At 39.3% G+C, this 15,927-nt stretch overlaps 1 protein-coding gene across 1 annotated transcript in view; it reads right to left on the bottom strand.

The window, feature by feature from the left end:
• spock1 (SPARC (osteonectin), cwcv and kazal like domains proteoglycan 1) overlaps nt 1–12,966 on the bottom strand; it is a 480,071-nt gene extending 467,105 nt beyond the window's left edge. Inside the window, exons 1-2 of the mRNA XM_067996251.1 lie at nt 12,886–12,966; nt 12,616–12,777 (exon numbers count right to left, since the gene is read on the bottom strand). Coding sequence (XP_067852352.1) covers nt 12,616–12,777 — 162 coding nt within the window. The 5' untranslated portion in view covers nt 12,886–12,966. The remainder of the gene's footprint in view (nt 1–12,615; nt 12,778–12,885) is intronic.
• Between the last annotated feature and the right edge of the window lie 2,961 nt (nt 12,967–15,927).

The following is a 15,927-nucleotide window of genomic DNA, read 5'->3' as shown; positions in this document are numbered from 1 at the left end:
AAATGGACACCGAGCCAAAGACAACCCAAAAACCCCACCAGATTAACTGGTCATTTGTTTAATTGGTGTTTGTGGATCCATACTATGTGCAAAACAGCTGGTGTGTTTACCCACATAACAGCAACTGCACAATGTAATTCATTAGATATAAAATGCCTTGAAATGTTTGAGCCATGTGATAAGGCAGTACATAAATGCAAGTCATTCTTTCCATAGATGACATTATATTCTGCCCCCAATACTAATCCCACTTGAGTGCACCCGTCTGAAATTATACAAATGAAGAAAATGTGTAAATCATTCGATTTCACAACTAATGATTTATAACTGTAGGAGAAATGCTCAAATGATAGTATTATTTTATTATTTACATTGATTAACTTGACATTTAGAAATCCTAGTATACCAACAGCATCAGAGTTAAAATTAAATCTTTGACACAAGGCCAAGTTCTCCATCAGTTTTCAAAAATTAACTTGAGGTAACAAGATAGTCAAAGGGAGGAGATTTATTTAATTAACAATCAAGTTTCCAATTAAGAACAACCAGGTGGTTGTTATGTCCAAAGAAACACTCTAATTGGTGTGGTAATAACTAATTTCTTTTATTTCCAGACTCTTGTCAAAGAATAATAAAAATAATACAAGAGAAGTGTAATTGCTACAATGTGCTTATTGTACTCCCATCAGGGAGCCATCAGTTATACTACTGTTCAGTTAACAAAATGCAAGTACCATACATAATCAGTGACTATTATCTAAGTTACGTTATTGTAACTTCAGATACAAGATTGACAGTATCCAAGAACCAAAATTAGAGTGAAACTTTAAATTCAGACTCTCTGCCAGGTCCACTGATTCATTCCCACAATAGACCGAACAATGCATCTCAAATGTAGATAAAGAGACTTTCTTTTGGAGAGGATTGTCACAAGAGCACAAGACTAGTTAAATCTGGAAGTTACATCTTAAGGACACTTCATAATTTCTTGAAGCCACTACCGAAAAATCTACCTTTGAGAACACAGAGGGAATGACAAAAAAAAGTGGATAGAAGTATCTGGTTAGGAACTAGGCTGAAGATTATAGTGACAACACAGACAAAAATAACCAAATACTCCACAGGGCAAGAAGGTTCCTGTCCTGCTGGGACCGAGTTGTTGCTGGGGGTGGCACCAGCCAGCATTGAATAGTTGGAACTTGAGACAGGGGGGTCAATTTTAGGATGGCCGAGCGGGTACGTTCGTGGCGGGGGGGCTCCTAAAATTGGGGGTTCCCAGAGCGGGTCTGGAGCCCGGCTCCAACCCACCCACTTCCGGGTTCCCCAATGACGCAAATCGGTGTGCGCGCAGCCCTCGCATGCGGGACTCCCACCAGCAATCAAAGCCGGCGGGATCCCACTTAAGATCATTATCTGGGTACTTGAGGTCGTTTACAGACCTCATCAGTTGGAGATTTTAGGAGGATTCAGATTTTGGACTACCCAGAGCGTGTTTCCCATGCTGGGGGAAACACTCCCTGTTTAAACAGACGTGTTGCAGCCAGCAGCCAGTGGCAGCTGCAAAGGTCCATTTAACAGGTGTGGGGTAAACCCTCATTCATTGCAGCAGGGCACTCTGTCACCTCAGACAAAGTTTTGCCTGCCACACCGTTGTCTCCACACTCCAAATTATTAAATCATACCCTAAATTCTGCTGTCCAAACACATTTACCTACTTTGTGGACCCCCTCACACTGTCAGGATGGTGGGGGGGGGGGGGGGCGGGGTCCATTGCTGCATTCATCATTCCATTGGAGGACGAGCAATATCACCAGCCTCGCCAGGCATGCCGTCCACCTCCGCCACGTGGAGCTCCACAACACAGTGCTGCGCAACAGGCACCTGCACAAAGTAGTTGTGCAACTACACACATACACCCACTGTAGGGTGACCCAATGGGTGGCATCAAGGGTGTTCATGGAGAACTTCATGAAAGGGCTTTATTGCATAAGCCAGTCAAGAATGGCCAAGACGTGGCAGTAGTGGTGATAATATAATATGTAATGTGAGTTGATCAGAAGTCAAATAGAAGTAAAAACCATGACAAACCCTCAAACACCCTTGTGCATCCCCTTCATGCTCACGACACGTTTGCATTATGCTTCCTACTACACATACGTGATGCATGCCCTGTGGCTGCAGCACAGGTAGTGGCAAGTGAGGTGAGGCTGACCGTGAAAGAGATGCACGAGAGGGTACGAGACAGAGCCATGAGATTGTATGAGGATTGGGTTGAGTGGTTGTGGTGGGATGAGTACTGTCGAGGTGAGTAAGTGCAGGTAAGATGAAGATGAGCTTTGAGTGGGTGTGAGAAGTGATGTGATATAGTGCTGGCAGCGCAGAAGGAGATGTGGGGTGGGTGCGGTGATGTGGCAGACGGAGTGTAGGGGCATGAGTAAGTGTACTCACTTCGGCTGACCTACTTAGGTCATTGAAGCGCCTCCTGCACTGTATGCAGGTGTGTGATATGTTGGTGGTGCTGGTGACCTCCTCTGCTACCTCAAGCCAAGCCTTCGTGGTGGCAGAGGCAGGCCACTTCCTCCCGTCCGCCGGGGAGAAGATCTCTGTCCTCCCCCTACTCCTCACCCCATCCAGTAGGACCTGGAGTGAGGCATTATTAAATCTGGGAGCAGCCTTCCCCCTGGGCTGCTTCATGCTGTAATTTTGGCTCCTTTCTGCAGCATCAGTCAGTGGAGGACTTCCCCTTTAAATAGGGCTCCTCCAGCTGACAGCCTATGATGTGGGTGTGCAGTCCGCCCGCTGCGCAGCTTTCCAGCGCGAAACCCAGAAGCCAAGATAAGTGGCTTCAATTTACTTACAATCGCGTAGGGAACCCACCTATTTTACTGGGCGGGTTACCCACGCGCCCAGTCGACCCCCCGCTGGCAACCCGCCTCCCTCCTGATATCGGGCCCAGTCAGTTTGTAATTTTGCTTGATTAATCTAAATGGTTCAATTTTAAAGGGGGTGCATACACAAATCTTTGAACGTGGCAGGACAAGTTGCTACGGCTGTTAAAAAAGCTCATGGGATCCTTGGCTTTATAATTAGAGGTATAGGAGTACAAAAGCAAAGAAGTTATGCTAAACCTTTATAAATCACTGGTTAGGCCTCAGCTGGAGTATTGTGTCCAATTCTGTGGACCACACTATAGGAAGGATGTCAAGTCCTTAGAGAGGGAAATTTACTAGAATGGTACCAGGGATTTGCGACTTCAGTTATGTGGAGAAGGTGGGGTTGTTCTCTTTAGAGCAGAGAAGCATAAGGGGAGATTTAATGGGGATGTTCAAAATTATGAAGGGTTTGATAGAGTAGATAGGGAAAAACTGCTGCCACTGGTAGGAGGGTCGATAATGAGCGTTAGTGTTGATCACAACTGGAGATGTGCAACTAATTCTGGGAGTAAGGTTTATAATGCTTATGATGATCACATTCTTAACTGTCGATATAACCTTCTGTGCGCATGATTTGTTTACATAGTATAAGGTGTGTTGTGCCAAATCATTAATTATTCCAAAGGTGAACTAAGCATTAAATGATAATTCTCATTAGTTAGTGTACTTTTAAGAACTGCTGTATATAATCTTTTCGTGGGACTCATTTTATGTAGGAGCAGCTTAAGGACCTGAATTCCAATTTCCAAATTATTCACTCCTGCACAATATGGAGCGATCTTGATTCTTTGCATGTAGGTTCACGAGAAATGAAGAAGCAATCAATGCACACATCGCCGATTTTAAAACATTTGCAGAGGTGGTTTTGTTTCAATATTTTCGAGAGAGGGAAAGAAACTAAGAGAGTGATATATTGTTTCTCCTGCTGAGACCAGGTGGAACAAATGCAACAAAATATCCCTGACCAGAATGATATCATTGGCACATGACAATCATCACTATAAAATGTGCATACAGACAGTGGCCCAAGGCTTTACACATTACAAATGCAAATCCTTTCCTTTCTTTCCTATTATATTACGGAGAACTAGAGATGTTGGAACAAAAGAAATTTTTTAAAGAAAATTTAATTAAAAACTTTATAACAGAGTATTGGAGAAATGTTGGCCCAAATTTCCTGGACAGTTGTGCCATTCTAAAAGGAGCAGTTACATTGCAGAGCCCGTTTTACAGTGCAAAAGTCCCAGGAAATTATGGCTTAAATGACTTTTGCCATAACTTATGACCCACCATAATTTCCTGGAACTTTTGCACCGCTCCGCCATTACCCTCGCCGAAAGAGTATTTAAGATAATCATAGCTCTGCCCCTCCATTAAAATCAATGGCGATCGCGATTTTCCTTGACTAACTGCAGTTTTCACTTGGACTGAAAAATAATGCCGCTGGTGGCCTGGCAGTTGCACGATTTATTATTGCAAGATTGAGTTTTTAAGACCTTTTAACATGTTTTCCAGTTGGCCTGAGCTCGTTTGCAAAGAGTCTGATTAATTTCAAAGCATCCGTTCAACATAAGCATTTTATAGTTCTATAATGAAACCCTGATCAATCAAAAATTTAAATAACCAGTCAGTTTATTAAGCACTGAAGTGCTTTGCAACTACTACGTCATTTGATGCTTCACACAAATATCTCGTTTTCAACCAAAGCAATCAGCGGTACATATGCATTACAATTCCATTATCATCCCCGAATGTTCCTTCAAAAATCTCTAAATAATAAAAAAAATCCCGAACATTCCAAACTCAATAAAAAGTAATGGCGTACTTCACGGATTAATTCTAGGAGCCTGGAGATTCTTTAACTACAATTAAAAGACCTGCAGCATCTGTCAGAATCGCCCCATGCCATCGTCATCATTGGAGAAGGAGCTCAGATGGGAATGAACGAATGTTTCAGGTTACTAAAAGCTGATCAACATTGGTGATTGGCTGTGCTGCTTCCAATTTGCCGCTGCGGCCTATTCTACTTAGAAATGCAGGAAAATATGGAGTAAGTTTTAGCAACAGTGAGATCAGTGTGCGAGACAGTGTGCGCAGTCAATCTTGCCATTGCAGGAAAATCTGGGCCATGTTTTTTTTCAAAAAATGACTGTAGGTACTCTTAATATAGGAATCAATAGGAAATGATAAATGATGAACACTCTCTGCAGCATACATTCAGCTGTGGACTTGCAGATAAAGTGCTGTTGGAATTAATTCTTACATTTGAATGTGGAAGTAGTGCAATTGTTATATCTCATGTAGTGCAAGATCACTCAGTACACCCAAACTATAGACAAGATTAATTTAAGAGATTCAGATTTTTGCAGACTACATAGATATGAAACTGGCCAAACTCATTTCACATATTTTGTCGTGCAAGACCAAAGGTGGAAAAAATAGCACCGCCGCAGTGTTTGGCTGAAATAAAAAGACAAATAAAGTATTGAGTTGCATTAAGATGGCGTACAAACAAAAATCAAATGGGATTACCCACATTGCCACAGTGACTATATATGTCCTAAACATTCTGCACAGGTGAGGCTAAACAGATAACTCACTAATAACAAAGTCACAAGTAGGTTACGGTCAGCTTCAGAATTAGCAGACGTGTGTTAGGATTAACAGTACGATAATGCTTAAAGTATTTATAGGGGGAGATTTGTCTGGATTTGTGCCCAAGATTGATTGGACACAGTGAATATCGAAAAATCGGGCAGGGTGAAGCACAAGCCTGTAAAAGGAACTTGTCCGATTTTCCTCCATTTAAATTAATGGAGGAAAACTGGGTGGGTTCTTTACAGACATGCAGTCTGACCCTCCTGATTTTCACTACACCGAGGAAATCTAGTACACCCACCCATGTAGTTTTGAACCAAACAGAATTTTAATGCGTATTTCTAAAGCTTTTGCAGAGAAAAGGAAATCAGTTGCATTTGCTTTAAAGTCACTTTACCATTACAATATCATGTCAGTCAAAACTGGATTTATCCGCAGGAAAGTTTCACAATGTCTTGTTCACATAGAATTTCAGTCTTGATACTGTCTCAGTTGCACTTCTCTGATAGTTTGACAGTGTACAAATTGAGTCCTTGTATATAGTAAGGAGGCTACTGGAACACTGAATTTCAAAGATATCCTGAATTGCTGAGATGTTGATTGGAATATTATGGTGCATTAGCAATGTCATAATGGATTCTATCACAGACCAGACCTTTATTTTTGGAGGGGGGAGAAACAAAAAGGAAAAAGTGTACAAACAAGTTTTCAATGAAGCAAAACAAACATAGAAATGGAACATAAGATAACTGTATACTTCATGACTGCTGTACTCTTAAGCAGAGAATATGACTGGAATAGAGAGTTACACTTGATCTGCAGTTACATCCTTCAAATCAACCATTTTATTTTCAATCGGGATAGATGCATATAAATATAGATCTAATACTGTTCAATTAGACTCATCGTTATTTCTTTTAGTGCATCTGGTCTGCAACTTCTCTCATCTGATATATTTAAAGTATTTTAAATCTAGCTTCACAGGAAACAACAAATTGCATTTATATAAGAACATAAGAAATAGGAGGAGTAGGCCATATGACCTCTCGAGCCTGCTCTGCCATTCAATAAGATCATGGCTGATCTTCGACCTCAACTCCACTTTCCCACCCGATCCCCATATCCCTTGATTCCCCTAGAGTCCAGAAATCTATCTATCTATAGATTTTTGGACTCTAGGGGAATCAAGGGACATGGGGATCGGGTGGGAAAGTGGAGTTGAGGTCGAAGATCAGCCATCATCTATCTATCTATCTCAGTCTTGAATATATTCAATGACTCTGCATCCACAGCCCTCTGGGGTAGAGAATTCCAAAGATTCATAACCCTCTGCATGAAGAAATTCCTTCTCATCTCAGTCCTAAATGGCTGACCCCTTATCCTGAGATGATGCCCCCTAGTTCTAGATTCTCCAGCCAGGAGAACAGCCTCTCAGCATTTACCCTGTCAAGCCCTCTCAGAATCATGTTTCAATGAGATCACCTCTAACGTAGTAAAACGTCCCAAGGCGCTTCTCAGGAGTGTTATCAAACAAAATATGATGCCGAGCCACATAAGAAGATATCAGGACAGGTCAAAGAGGTAGGTTTTAAGGAGCGTCTTAAAAGGAGAAAAGTGAGGTGGAGAGGCAGAGAGGTTTAGAGAGGGAATTCCACAGCTTAGGGCCTAGGCAGCTGAAGGCATGGCCGCCAATGGTGGAGAGATTAAAATCAGGGATGCGCAACAGAATTTTTAAAATTCTATTATCAACAACAAAATTTACCAAGGGATTATAAATGCATTTTCTAGCAAGGTATTTATAAAATAAATCACGAAACCCTTCCCCTCATTAGAAAAAATATTCCAATGATAAAGTCATTTTTAACTATCACTGAAATATAAAAAATATATATGCTGGCATGTATTATGCCACACTAAAGGAAGTGAAAATCATTACAATAAATGGAAAGGGAGCTGAAATACAAATTACAGCACATCTGAGTTGATGATAAGGTACATAACTGTCATCATGCAATTGCATTGCTTATAAAAATAGTTCTAAATTGTTCTTTAGACTGAGTAATTATAACTCACAATAATTACAAAACACTAGATGTTGAGGCGCTTCACAGTATTTCTACAACTTGGTCTTAAACATGTCATAATTTTCAAAACAAAAACAACAGAATTGTCGCAGATTGTAACCATATTTTAATACAGCCGATTTTGTGTACACAATAAAATTAGCTACAAAAAATACAAAAACAGAAAAACCAACAGAAGATGTGAATGAAGCCAAATAGGTAAATCAAGATACAATTAAACACAAGACTGATGTGTTTTGAACGAAGAGATTAAAACTAACTAACAATGCATGCTTGCACTTTCCATTGTAGTAATCCCCTGTTACTACAGGCAGCTTTAGCTTGCAGTGTTTGGCATTACATCCTACGTACAGGTATACAGTATTGTGATTTATTTTCCCCGTTATCTGCAACTAAGGAAACTGCAAGTCCTTACTGAAGGCTTCTTTCAACATTGCTCAACCATAGTGCTTGTTTTATACTTGGCAGGAATGAATAAGAGTGTACCTTGGCCAATCCTGCCCAATTAGCATTAGGTGCCTAATTAGCACTAGCGGCCCACTTTATTAAGCAGGATGTGAACAACTCTTAATAAGCTGACGAAAGGCAGCTTAAACCTAGCGTCTCCTGGGAATTGAGTAGTCACCAGAGAGGTATGAAGCAGATGTTTTCAATGATACCTCAAACCCTCTTCCAAGTCATGTTTCAAAATAAAGTTATTGAAAACAAGAATTAATTTCTACTGTATACATTTATAATCTAGAGCATAAGTTTTCAAATTGAAGTCCACAAACCCAAAGGGGTCTGCACGGACATCAGATTTCTACCTATCTGAAGCTAAGCATAATACGCACCATGAGCAATGTCTAGGAAATTCTGTAATCTATATTTCTTTCTGCATGTATTGACTTACCGGCATGTTACTTCTTTAATGTATACTAATAAAAAAAGATCAATTCTCGCACTGTTCTTTTAGGGAACCACATGGTCTTTTGGAAATGAAGGGTCCTCAACAGTGTGTCAATAATTACAGGGGATCCCCGATTTAGGAAGATTGGATAGCCACTTATCTTCAGAGGCAGCCATGTCAGAATGAGAAGGACTTGTTATGATGCAATTTATATTATGTAGTCTTGCAGTTTTAGTTACTTGTTTCATGTTCAATCTTTTAATTTGTTTTGGATCATGTTTATTGCCAAATCTTAGTTGTCCTGAGGTGATGGTGGGTCTTCTTTGATTGTTTGTACATCTGAGTAGCTTGCTCGGTCACTTCAGATGTCATTAAGAGTTAACCACATAGCGTGGACTAGATTTACATGTAGGCTGTGTAGGGGTTCCCTTCACTGAAGGCCAGCTTTCATGGTTATTTTTCCATGCTGCTAAGCCACAAATTACTAGATTTATTAAATTCAACTTCACAACTTGCTTCCCATGATGAAATTATGAACTCTCAACCTCTAGGTTGCTAATCCAGTACTATAACCACTACACTATTGTACCCATTCATTTTTGTTCGGTCATCAAGCCCTTTGCAAAATTCTGGTTAATTGTTTCCTAATATTTGATACATAATATTTCTTATTTAGCAGCAACCTTGTAAAATGGCACAAAGAATTTGATGTAAAGATGAGAAGTTGCTAAATCAATTTCTGTACAGCAACTATATTTATTTTAAAAAGAAATGAGATGACTACCATATTATCAAAACTGCTCTGTAGGACTCTTATTAGGATAATGAAAGTTGGATTAGAATGCTTTGGAAAGGTGCTTTAAAGATTATAATAAAACCAAGATGAGAGCTTCAGAAAGCAATTACAGGAAAGCAGCTACTGTAAAATAACATTATGAGGAACATTTACGAAGAACTTAAGAGACAATTGAGTGGTAAAACAATTTAGAAAAGGCATGGGCTTACCAAATGACTAATTACCAAAGAAGAATCATGTGCAGTGACAGGGAAATTGACCAAGAAAAAGGTCACATAAATGATTCAAATGAAATGTAAAAACAAACAAGGAAAGGGTAAAAATGTGAAGGAAAACAGACAAACAGATCAGCTTAAAGAGCACTGTTTATGCTACCATCATGTCATTGGTCTTCCCTCCCAGCTGGGAACAGACATTGTTCTGGTAATGATTAATAAACTATCCACTCAAGCTATTTTTTTTAGGAGGCATTATGAATGATTTTCTTGGGTAACTAATTTCCTTTTGAAAAATAAAATTATACTTTTCTAATGAAACATGGCACTTAGTCACATTCATATTAATGAGACTCTATGATTGCTCACCATGACTTACAATTATGAATTTTGAAATGTTTTATTAGAGAAACCAGAAGTCTCAAGGCATCCCTTTACTGATGGATTTTTGTGAACGCATAAAAAATAAAAAGCAGGAATTGAAAACTATGAAGGTGAAGTAAAGCAAATAAACTCTACAACAGAGTCTACATAATATTACTATTTTCAATACACACAAAACAACCCATGTAATGCCTAATATTGATACTAACACCCACCATTAGCGGTTTCAATGTTTGCCTTGTAAAAAGTTCAAATATCAGAATATCTAGTGACCACAAATGACTGTTCACCAGCTTGTTTCGCTGTGATTAGACTTCTGTAATTCCAAAGGTAAATTCCTTGGTTATCAATTCAATCAATGTTACTTTTGTAACATTTCTATTTTTCGATGGGACTGAGAAGCACTCAGTTTTCTGGCATAATGTGGGCTCCTCACCTGCCCTAAAATCCATAAACAGAGCCAAGAATTGGAGATGGCAGAACAAAGACACTTCAGAATGGTGGGTAAATCAATCTCATTTAATGGACCTGTTGTCTGGGATTCATAGTGGGAGAAGCATTATCCTCAACAGGAAAGCATTCTCCCCCTATTTTAAATCTCAATGTTACTATGGTAAAGGAAACTTTTTTTAAAATCTCAATTGTCTTTTATTCTGATCAAATCGCACAATTCAATGCTTGATGTATTAGGGCTATATTAAAAACAATCTTTAGGTAAAATCAACTATTTTGTTTTAAAAATATAAACTAGATTAGTGATCCTTCTGTGTGGATGTTTATATTGAATATGCTGTCCAACCTTCTGCCAAGGGGGATGCTCAGTTGATACACAATTTACTTCTATATAAAAATGGTCCAACAAAAAAAAGCTAACTGGAAGTCTGAATAGTATTCTTAAAAAGTTCACCAAAAATTTCTCTTTCAGAGTACAGGTTTCAAAGAGAGCCTCTTCATTCACGGAGCTAGTCTATGGTGTGACAGGTATTCATCCTAATCCTTTCTTCCATACGACATGAAATTTCTTCCAAGGCATTTCAACTCAGTGCCTCAGGCTTCTTCAGGCCACAGAATCAACCATGGATTTTGTCTGATAAACTTGCAGCAATAATACAACTGTGTGGACATCAGTGCATACTGATAACATGGAACGCACGAAGACCCACTGTCAAAACTAAACCAAATCCAAGACGGAATAAAATCATTCTAGAAAATGTGGGTGTTATTAAAAAAAGATATTTGGTGTGACATTAAGACAGTAAAGTAATCTTGTATTTCAGATGAGGTACAAACTGCTTGAGCTTTGCCATTGTGCTTTATGACATCATCTGAAGTCCTTGATTAGATTGCTATCTTGTAATCAGATGCAGCTACCAAATACGTTTATTTATTTTTAAAGCATTTGTTGAGGTTTATTTTGTTTTAACTCAGTCCCAAAAATGTATAAAGCAGTGGAACCAAACCAGCATAGAAAACAAAACCAAATAAAATCTGAAACCTGGAGATGACATGTTCTAGTGTGCACTGACATAACAGTCGTAGTGCAAACATAGCCCAAATCCAGACTGAGCCCAATTTGAATTAAATTCAAAATGGAGCGTGAGTGCCTGAAGGAGGCATTCTCACTCAATATTGCTCTGGAGTCAGGTTTGGGCCTTGACTCTAGATTTAGACTAGATAAATTTAGCATTAATGCAAAGCAGAAACCACTTTGATTCAACACCAGCCTTATGTGTAAATGTACTGCCAGACAGATCTGTACAAACTTTCACTCATTATTGCCTTTTTCTCTTTCGGATAACAAATATTATACAACATGTCATGATGTTATCTCTATGTAATGTCAGAATTTAAAACTACACAGTGTTGGTGGGGGAGGGGTGGAGTTGTAGAGTTTGAAATGATCTTACCAGAACCACTTCATAATCAACATATCAATTTAGTTTCCATTTAGATATTCAAATCATTTACTAAACATGCTATGAAGACGATATGCAACAAGGAGCCATGAGATCTGACCTGTGTGCTATCCATGGAAGTGACCATAACAGGGCACTCATAAATCAATCCGTCAAACCACTCATGGGACACATATCATGTTCCACAGTTCTTCAGCATATATTCTCTATAAATATGCACAAATACAATCTTTTCATGGTAATTTGAGTAAAAGTTTTCTAGTTTTTTTCCTGTGTGTCAAGAATAATCAAAATTTGCTATAAGGTGTAAGATACACACATTAGACTGCGTGCAGAATTTAATATCCCCGAATGTCCCACAATATTTTTTAGCATAGATACTGAATAATATTGCACATTTAGTATTTGTAAATCTGACTTGAATTTGGATGCAATACTTTTTAAATTAAGCTAAAAACTGTTTCATGTTTACCACCAGAACTATTAAATCCTATCAGAAACCTATAAAATACAGTACTAGTAAATTCTAATGCACTACCAAACAAAATTACAAAAATGCAATAGATTTATTTCCGCAACATTTTTGGTTCACGGAAGAATCAGTTAGCGTATTATTTACATTAGTGGTGGTGTGAACTATCTCATATTGTTTTTGTGTGCTTTCTCACTCCTCTTCGCTATAATTGCAGTATCAGCATCTCTATTGTGTAAAGCGACGTAGCGTGTGTTAACCACATTACCGCAGCCGTGTCCCGAGAAAATACAGAACTCCACATCGGAACATATTTTAAGGTACCTACATCTCGGAATTTGTTCCAGTATCGGAGCTCCTTGTCATATTGTGAGACAGTGGTTAACCATTTCTCATTATCCAAGAAATTGCCAGCATTGGTCGCTTCTGGACGCCTGCTTTCAACTTGGAAGCAAACCGCGATAAAAACACCCATCAGTGAAGCCAGCATCTGCAAAATATATGATTCAGTCTCAAAAGGCAGTAGCAACAACAAATCTCGGTGAAATTAACTCTCCCTTCATTGATTCGGAAATAATCTTTAAACATTTCAGCTCACCTTGTTGCCTGTGTTGATAGCTCAGCTCTGCATGACTGAGAGAGAAGAGACTGACTATTTGACTGCCTGCTTTGTGATGGTGCAGATGGGTTTGGGAATGAGTCGGGCACATGAGACATCGATCACTGTGTATTAACACACGATGTGGCGCCACCTCACCACCAGCGTGTGCAATTAACACAGTACAACCAGCCAACTGACGTGGATCTCTGTTCACTCGTCTCTCCCTTCATTCTACATATGTGTTAAACTCTCTTTAAATTCAAGTCCAAGCAATAGTGAGACCGATTGCTATTACTGCCATTATTAACAGCAACTAGAAAAGAGCACCTGGTCACTGCACCCACATTTCGTCGTGAATTTCGTATTACATTCCAAACCATCTCTTGATAAAAGTCCAGTAAAAAAACAGGGCCATTAGCCAATGTCAGAAATCAATAACTATTTATTTCTGACATAAACCATGGAAAATGTATAAAATGAACGTTATCGATTCAGTGCGATGATTTCAGGCTGTAAAACCACGAACAGCCTGCTCTCAGAGCTCAGCTAGAACGCCATCATATCAGCCCGGGGGAAAGTTTGCACTACAACAGATGCTCTATCGCACAGAGTAAACTTTTGCAATGTGTTAGTTCCCCTTTCATCTATTATGTTAAGCTTTATTTTTTTCCATGAAAAATGTAATCATATGTGATATGTTTAATAATCTCATAAATTGTCCTGTGCAACAGTTTACTAGCGGCACTCTCCCTTTAACCTGCTCAATGCCAAACAGGACAACCTTTTATTGGTGAAATGTATTGTCAGAGACTTTTCAGCTCCTCTATTTATGACCTTTAATATTCCTTACTCGTGCAAGCACCTGAAGACAATAATGCAAGTCTGTGTGAAACTCCAACTGCAAATATATTACCAGCAGATGTGAGGAGGCTACAGATTGACTGCAGGTGCTGTAAAACCTGTTCTAAACTTTATACACATGAAATTATCCAATAAAAAGCCACAAACACTATATTGGTAATATCTCATCTAAACTCCCCCACATCATATAATAAAAAACAGAACATGCTGGAAACGGTCAGCAGGTCCACAGTATCTGTGGCGATGAAATTTCGTCAGAACCCTAAAATCGTGGAGGACAGGAATGATTAAATAACAGAAGTGATAATAGTGCAAGATAAAGGGAGGCAATAATGAAAGAATTTCGAGAAACAAAAGATATGTCTTATATGTCCTCATATTAAAGTGTCCGTCAAAAACTTTTTAAAAATAAAAGTTGCATACAAGAGGAAACTTCAAGACAAAATGAAAGAGTGACTGCCAGTATCATGGCTTAGTACAATGTTTGAACATTCACTCAGCAGTTCGGCACTTCTAGGTAAAATAAAATGAGTCATTTTGGTCATTCTTACTCAGATATTGCCAAGTACCCGGGAAGATTTACATGATCACAAATTAATGGGTGTATTAATGACCTAGAGTAAAACAAATAAATTACTCAAGGATTTTGGTCATTTTTATATAATGTGAATGAGGCTGTAAATACCACAGAATCAGCTCATTGTCACGTAAAAATGTTCAATGTATGCTAAATACAAACAATTGGAGACTCTCTAGGCTAAGACTGGTTTGCAGTGCATGTGTGTAAATGCACGAAGCACGGTAAACAAGGTTGGTGAGCTGCAGGCACAAATAGCCACATGGGAATACGATGTCATGGCGATAATGGTGACCTGACTCAAAAAAGGGTAGGATTGGGTACTAAATATTCCTGGATACAAGGTGTTCAGGAAAAATAGGGAAGGAAAGAAAGGAGGGGAGGTGGCAGTATTGATTAAGGAGAATATTGCAGTACTGGAGAGAGAGGATGTCCTGGAGGGGTCAAGAACAGAATCTATTTGGTTAGAATTAAGAAATAAAAGATGTGCCATTACACTACTGGGTGTATTCTATAGGCCACCAACTAGTGGGAAGGATATAGAGAAGTAAATTTGAAGGGAAATTACAGAGAGGTGCAAAAGCTATAGAGTAGTGATAACTGGGGACTTCAACTACCCTAAGATAGACTGGGATAACAATAATAATATAAGGGGCACAGAGGAGGAGGAATTTTTGAAGTGTGTTCAGGATAACTTTCTTAACCAGTACGTTTCCGGCCCAATGAGGAAGGAGGCATTGCTGGACTTGGTTCGAGGGAATGAGGTGGGCCAAGTGGAGCAAGTGTCAGTGAGGGAGCATTTAGGAAGCAGCAGTCGTAGTATCATAAGGTTTAGAATAGCTATGGATCACTCTAAAGTAAAAATACTCAATTGGAGGAGGGCCAATTTCAGTGGGATGAGAACAGATCTGGCCTGGTAAATTGGAATCAAAGATTGGCAGGCAAAACTGTAATTGAACAGGAGGAGATGTAAGGAGGAGATGATTCGGGTACAGTCTAGGCACATTCCCACAAGGCAGAAAGGTAGGGCAACTAAAGCCACAGCTCCCTGGATAACAAAAAAGATAGTGAGCAAGATGAAACGGAAAAAAGGGCCGTATGACAGATGTCAGGTTGATAACACAAGTGAGAACCAGGCAGAATATAGAAAGTTCAGAGTGGAAGTGAAAAAAGAAATAAGAGGGGCAAAGAGAGAGTATGAGAATAGACTGGCGGCCAACATAAAAGGGAATCCAGAAGTCTTCTACAGGCATGTAAACAGTAAACAGGTAGTAAGAGGAGAGGTGGGCAGATTAGGGACCATAAAGGAGATCCACTCATACAGGCAGAGGGGACGGCTGAGGTACTAAATGAGTACTTTGCAACTGTCTTTACCAAGGAAGAAGAGGATGCCATGGTCTCAGTAAAGGAAGATATAGTTGAGATACTGGATGGGCTAAAAATTGATAAAGAAGAAGTACTTGAAAGGCTAGCTGTAATTAAAGAAGATAAGTCACCCAGTCCGGATGGGATGCATCCTAGGTTGCTGAGGGAAGTAAGGGTGGAAATTGCGGAGGTACTGGCCATAATCTTCCAAACATCCGTGGATACGGGGGTGGTGC

This window comes from Heptranchias perlo, chromosome 14 (genome assembly GCF_035084215.1).
Source record: "Heptranchias perlo isolate sHepPer1 chromosome 14, sHepPer1.hap1, whole genome shotgun sequence".
Taxonomy (NCBI): Eukaryota; Metazoa; Chordata; class Chondrichthyes; order Hexanchiformes; family Hexanchidae; genus Heptranchias; species Heptranchias perlo.
This window is presented reverse-complemented; position numbering and strand designations above follow the sequence as displayed.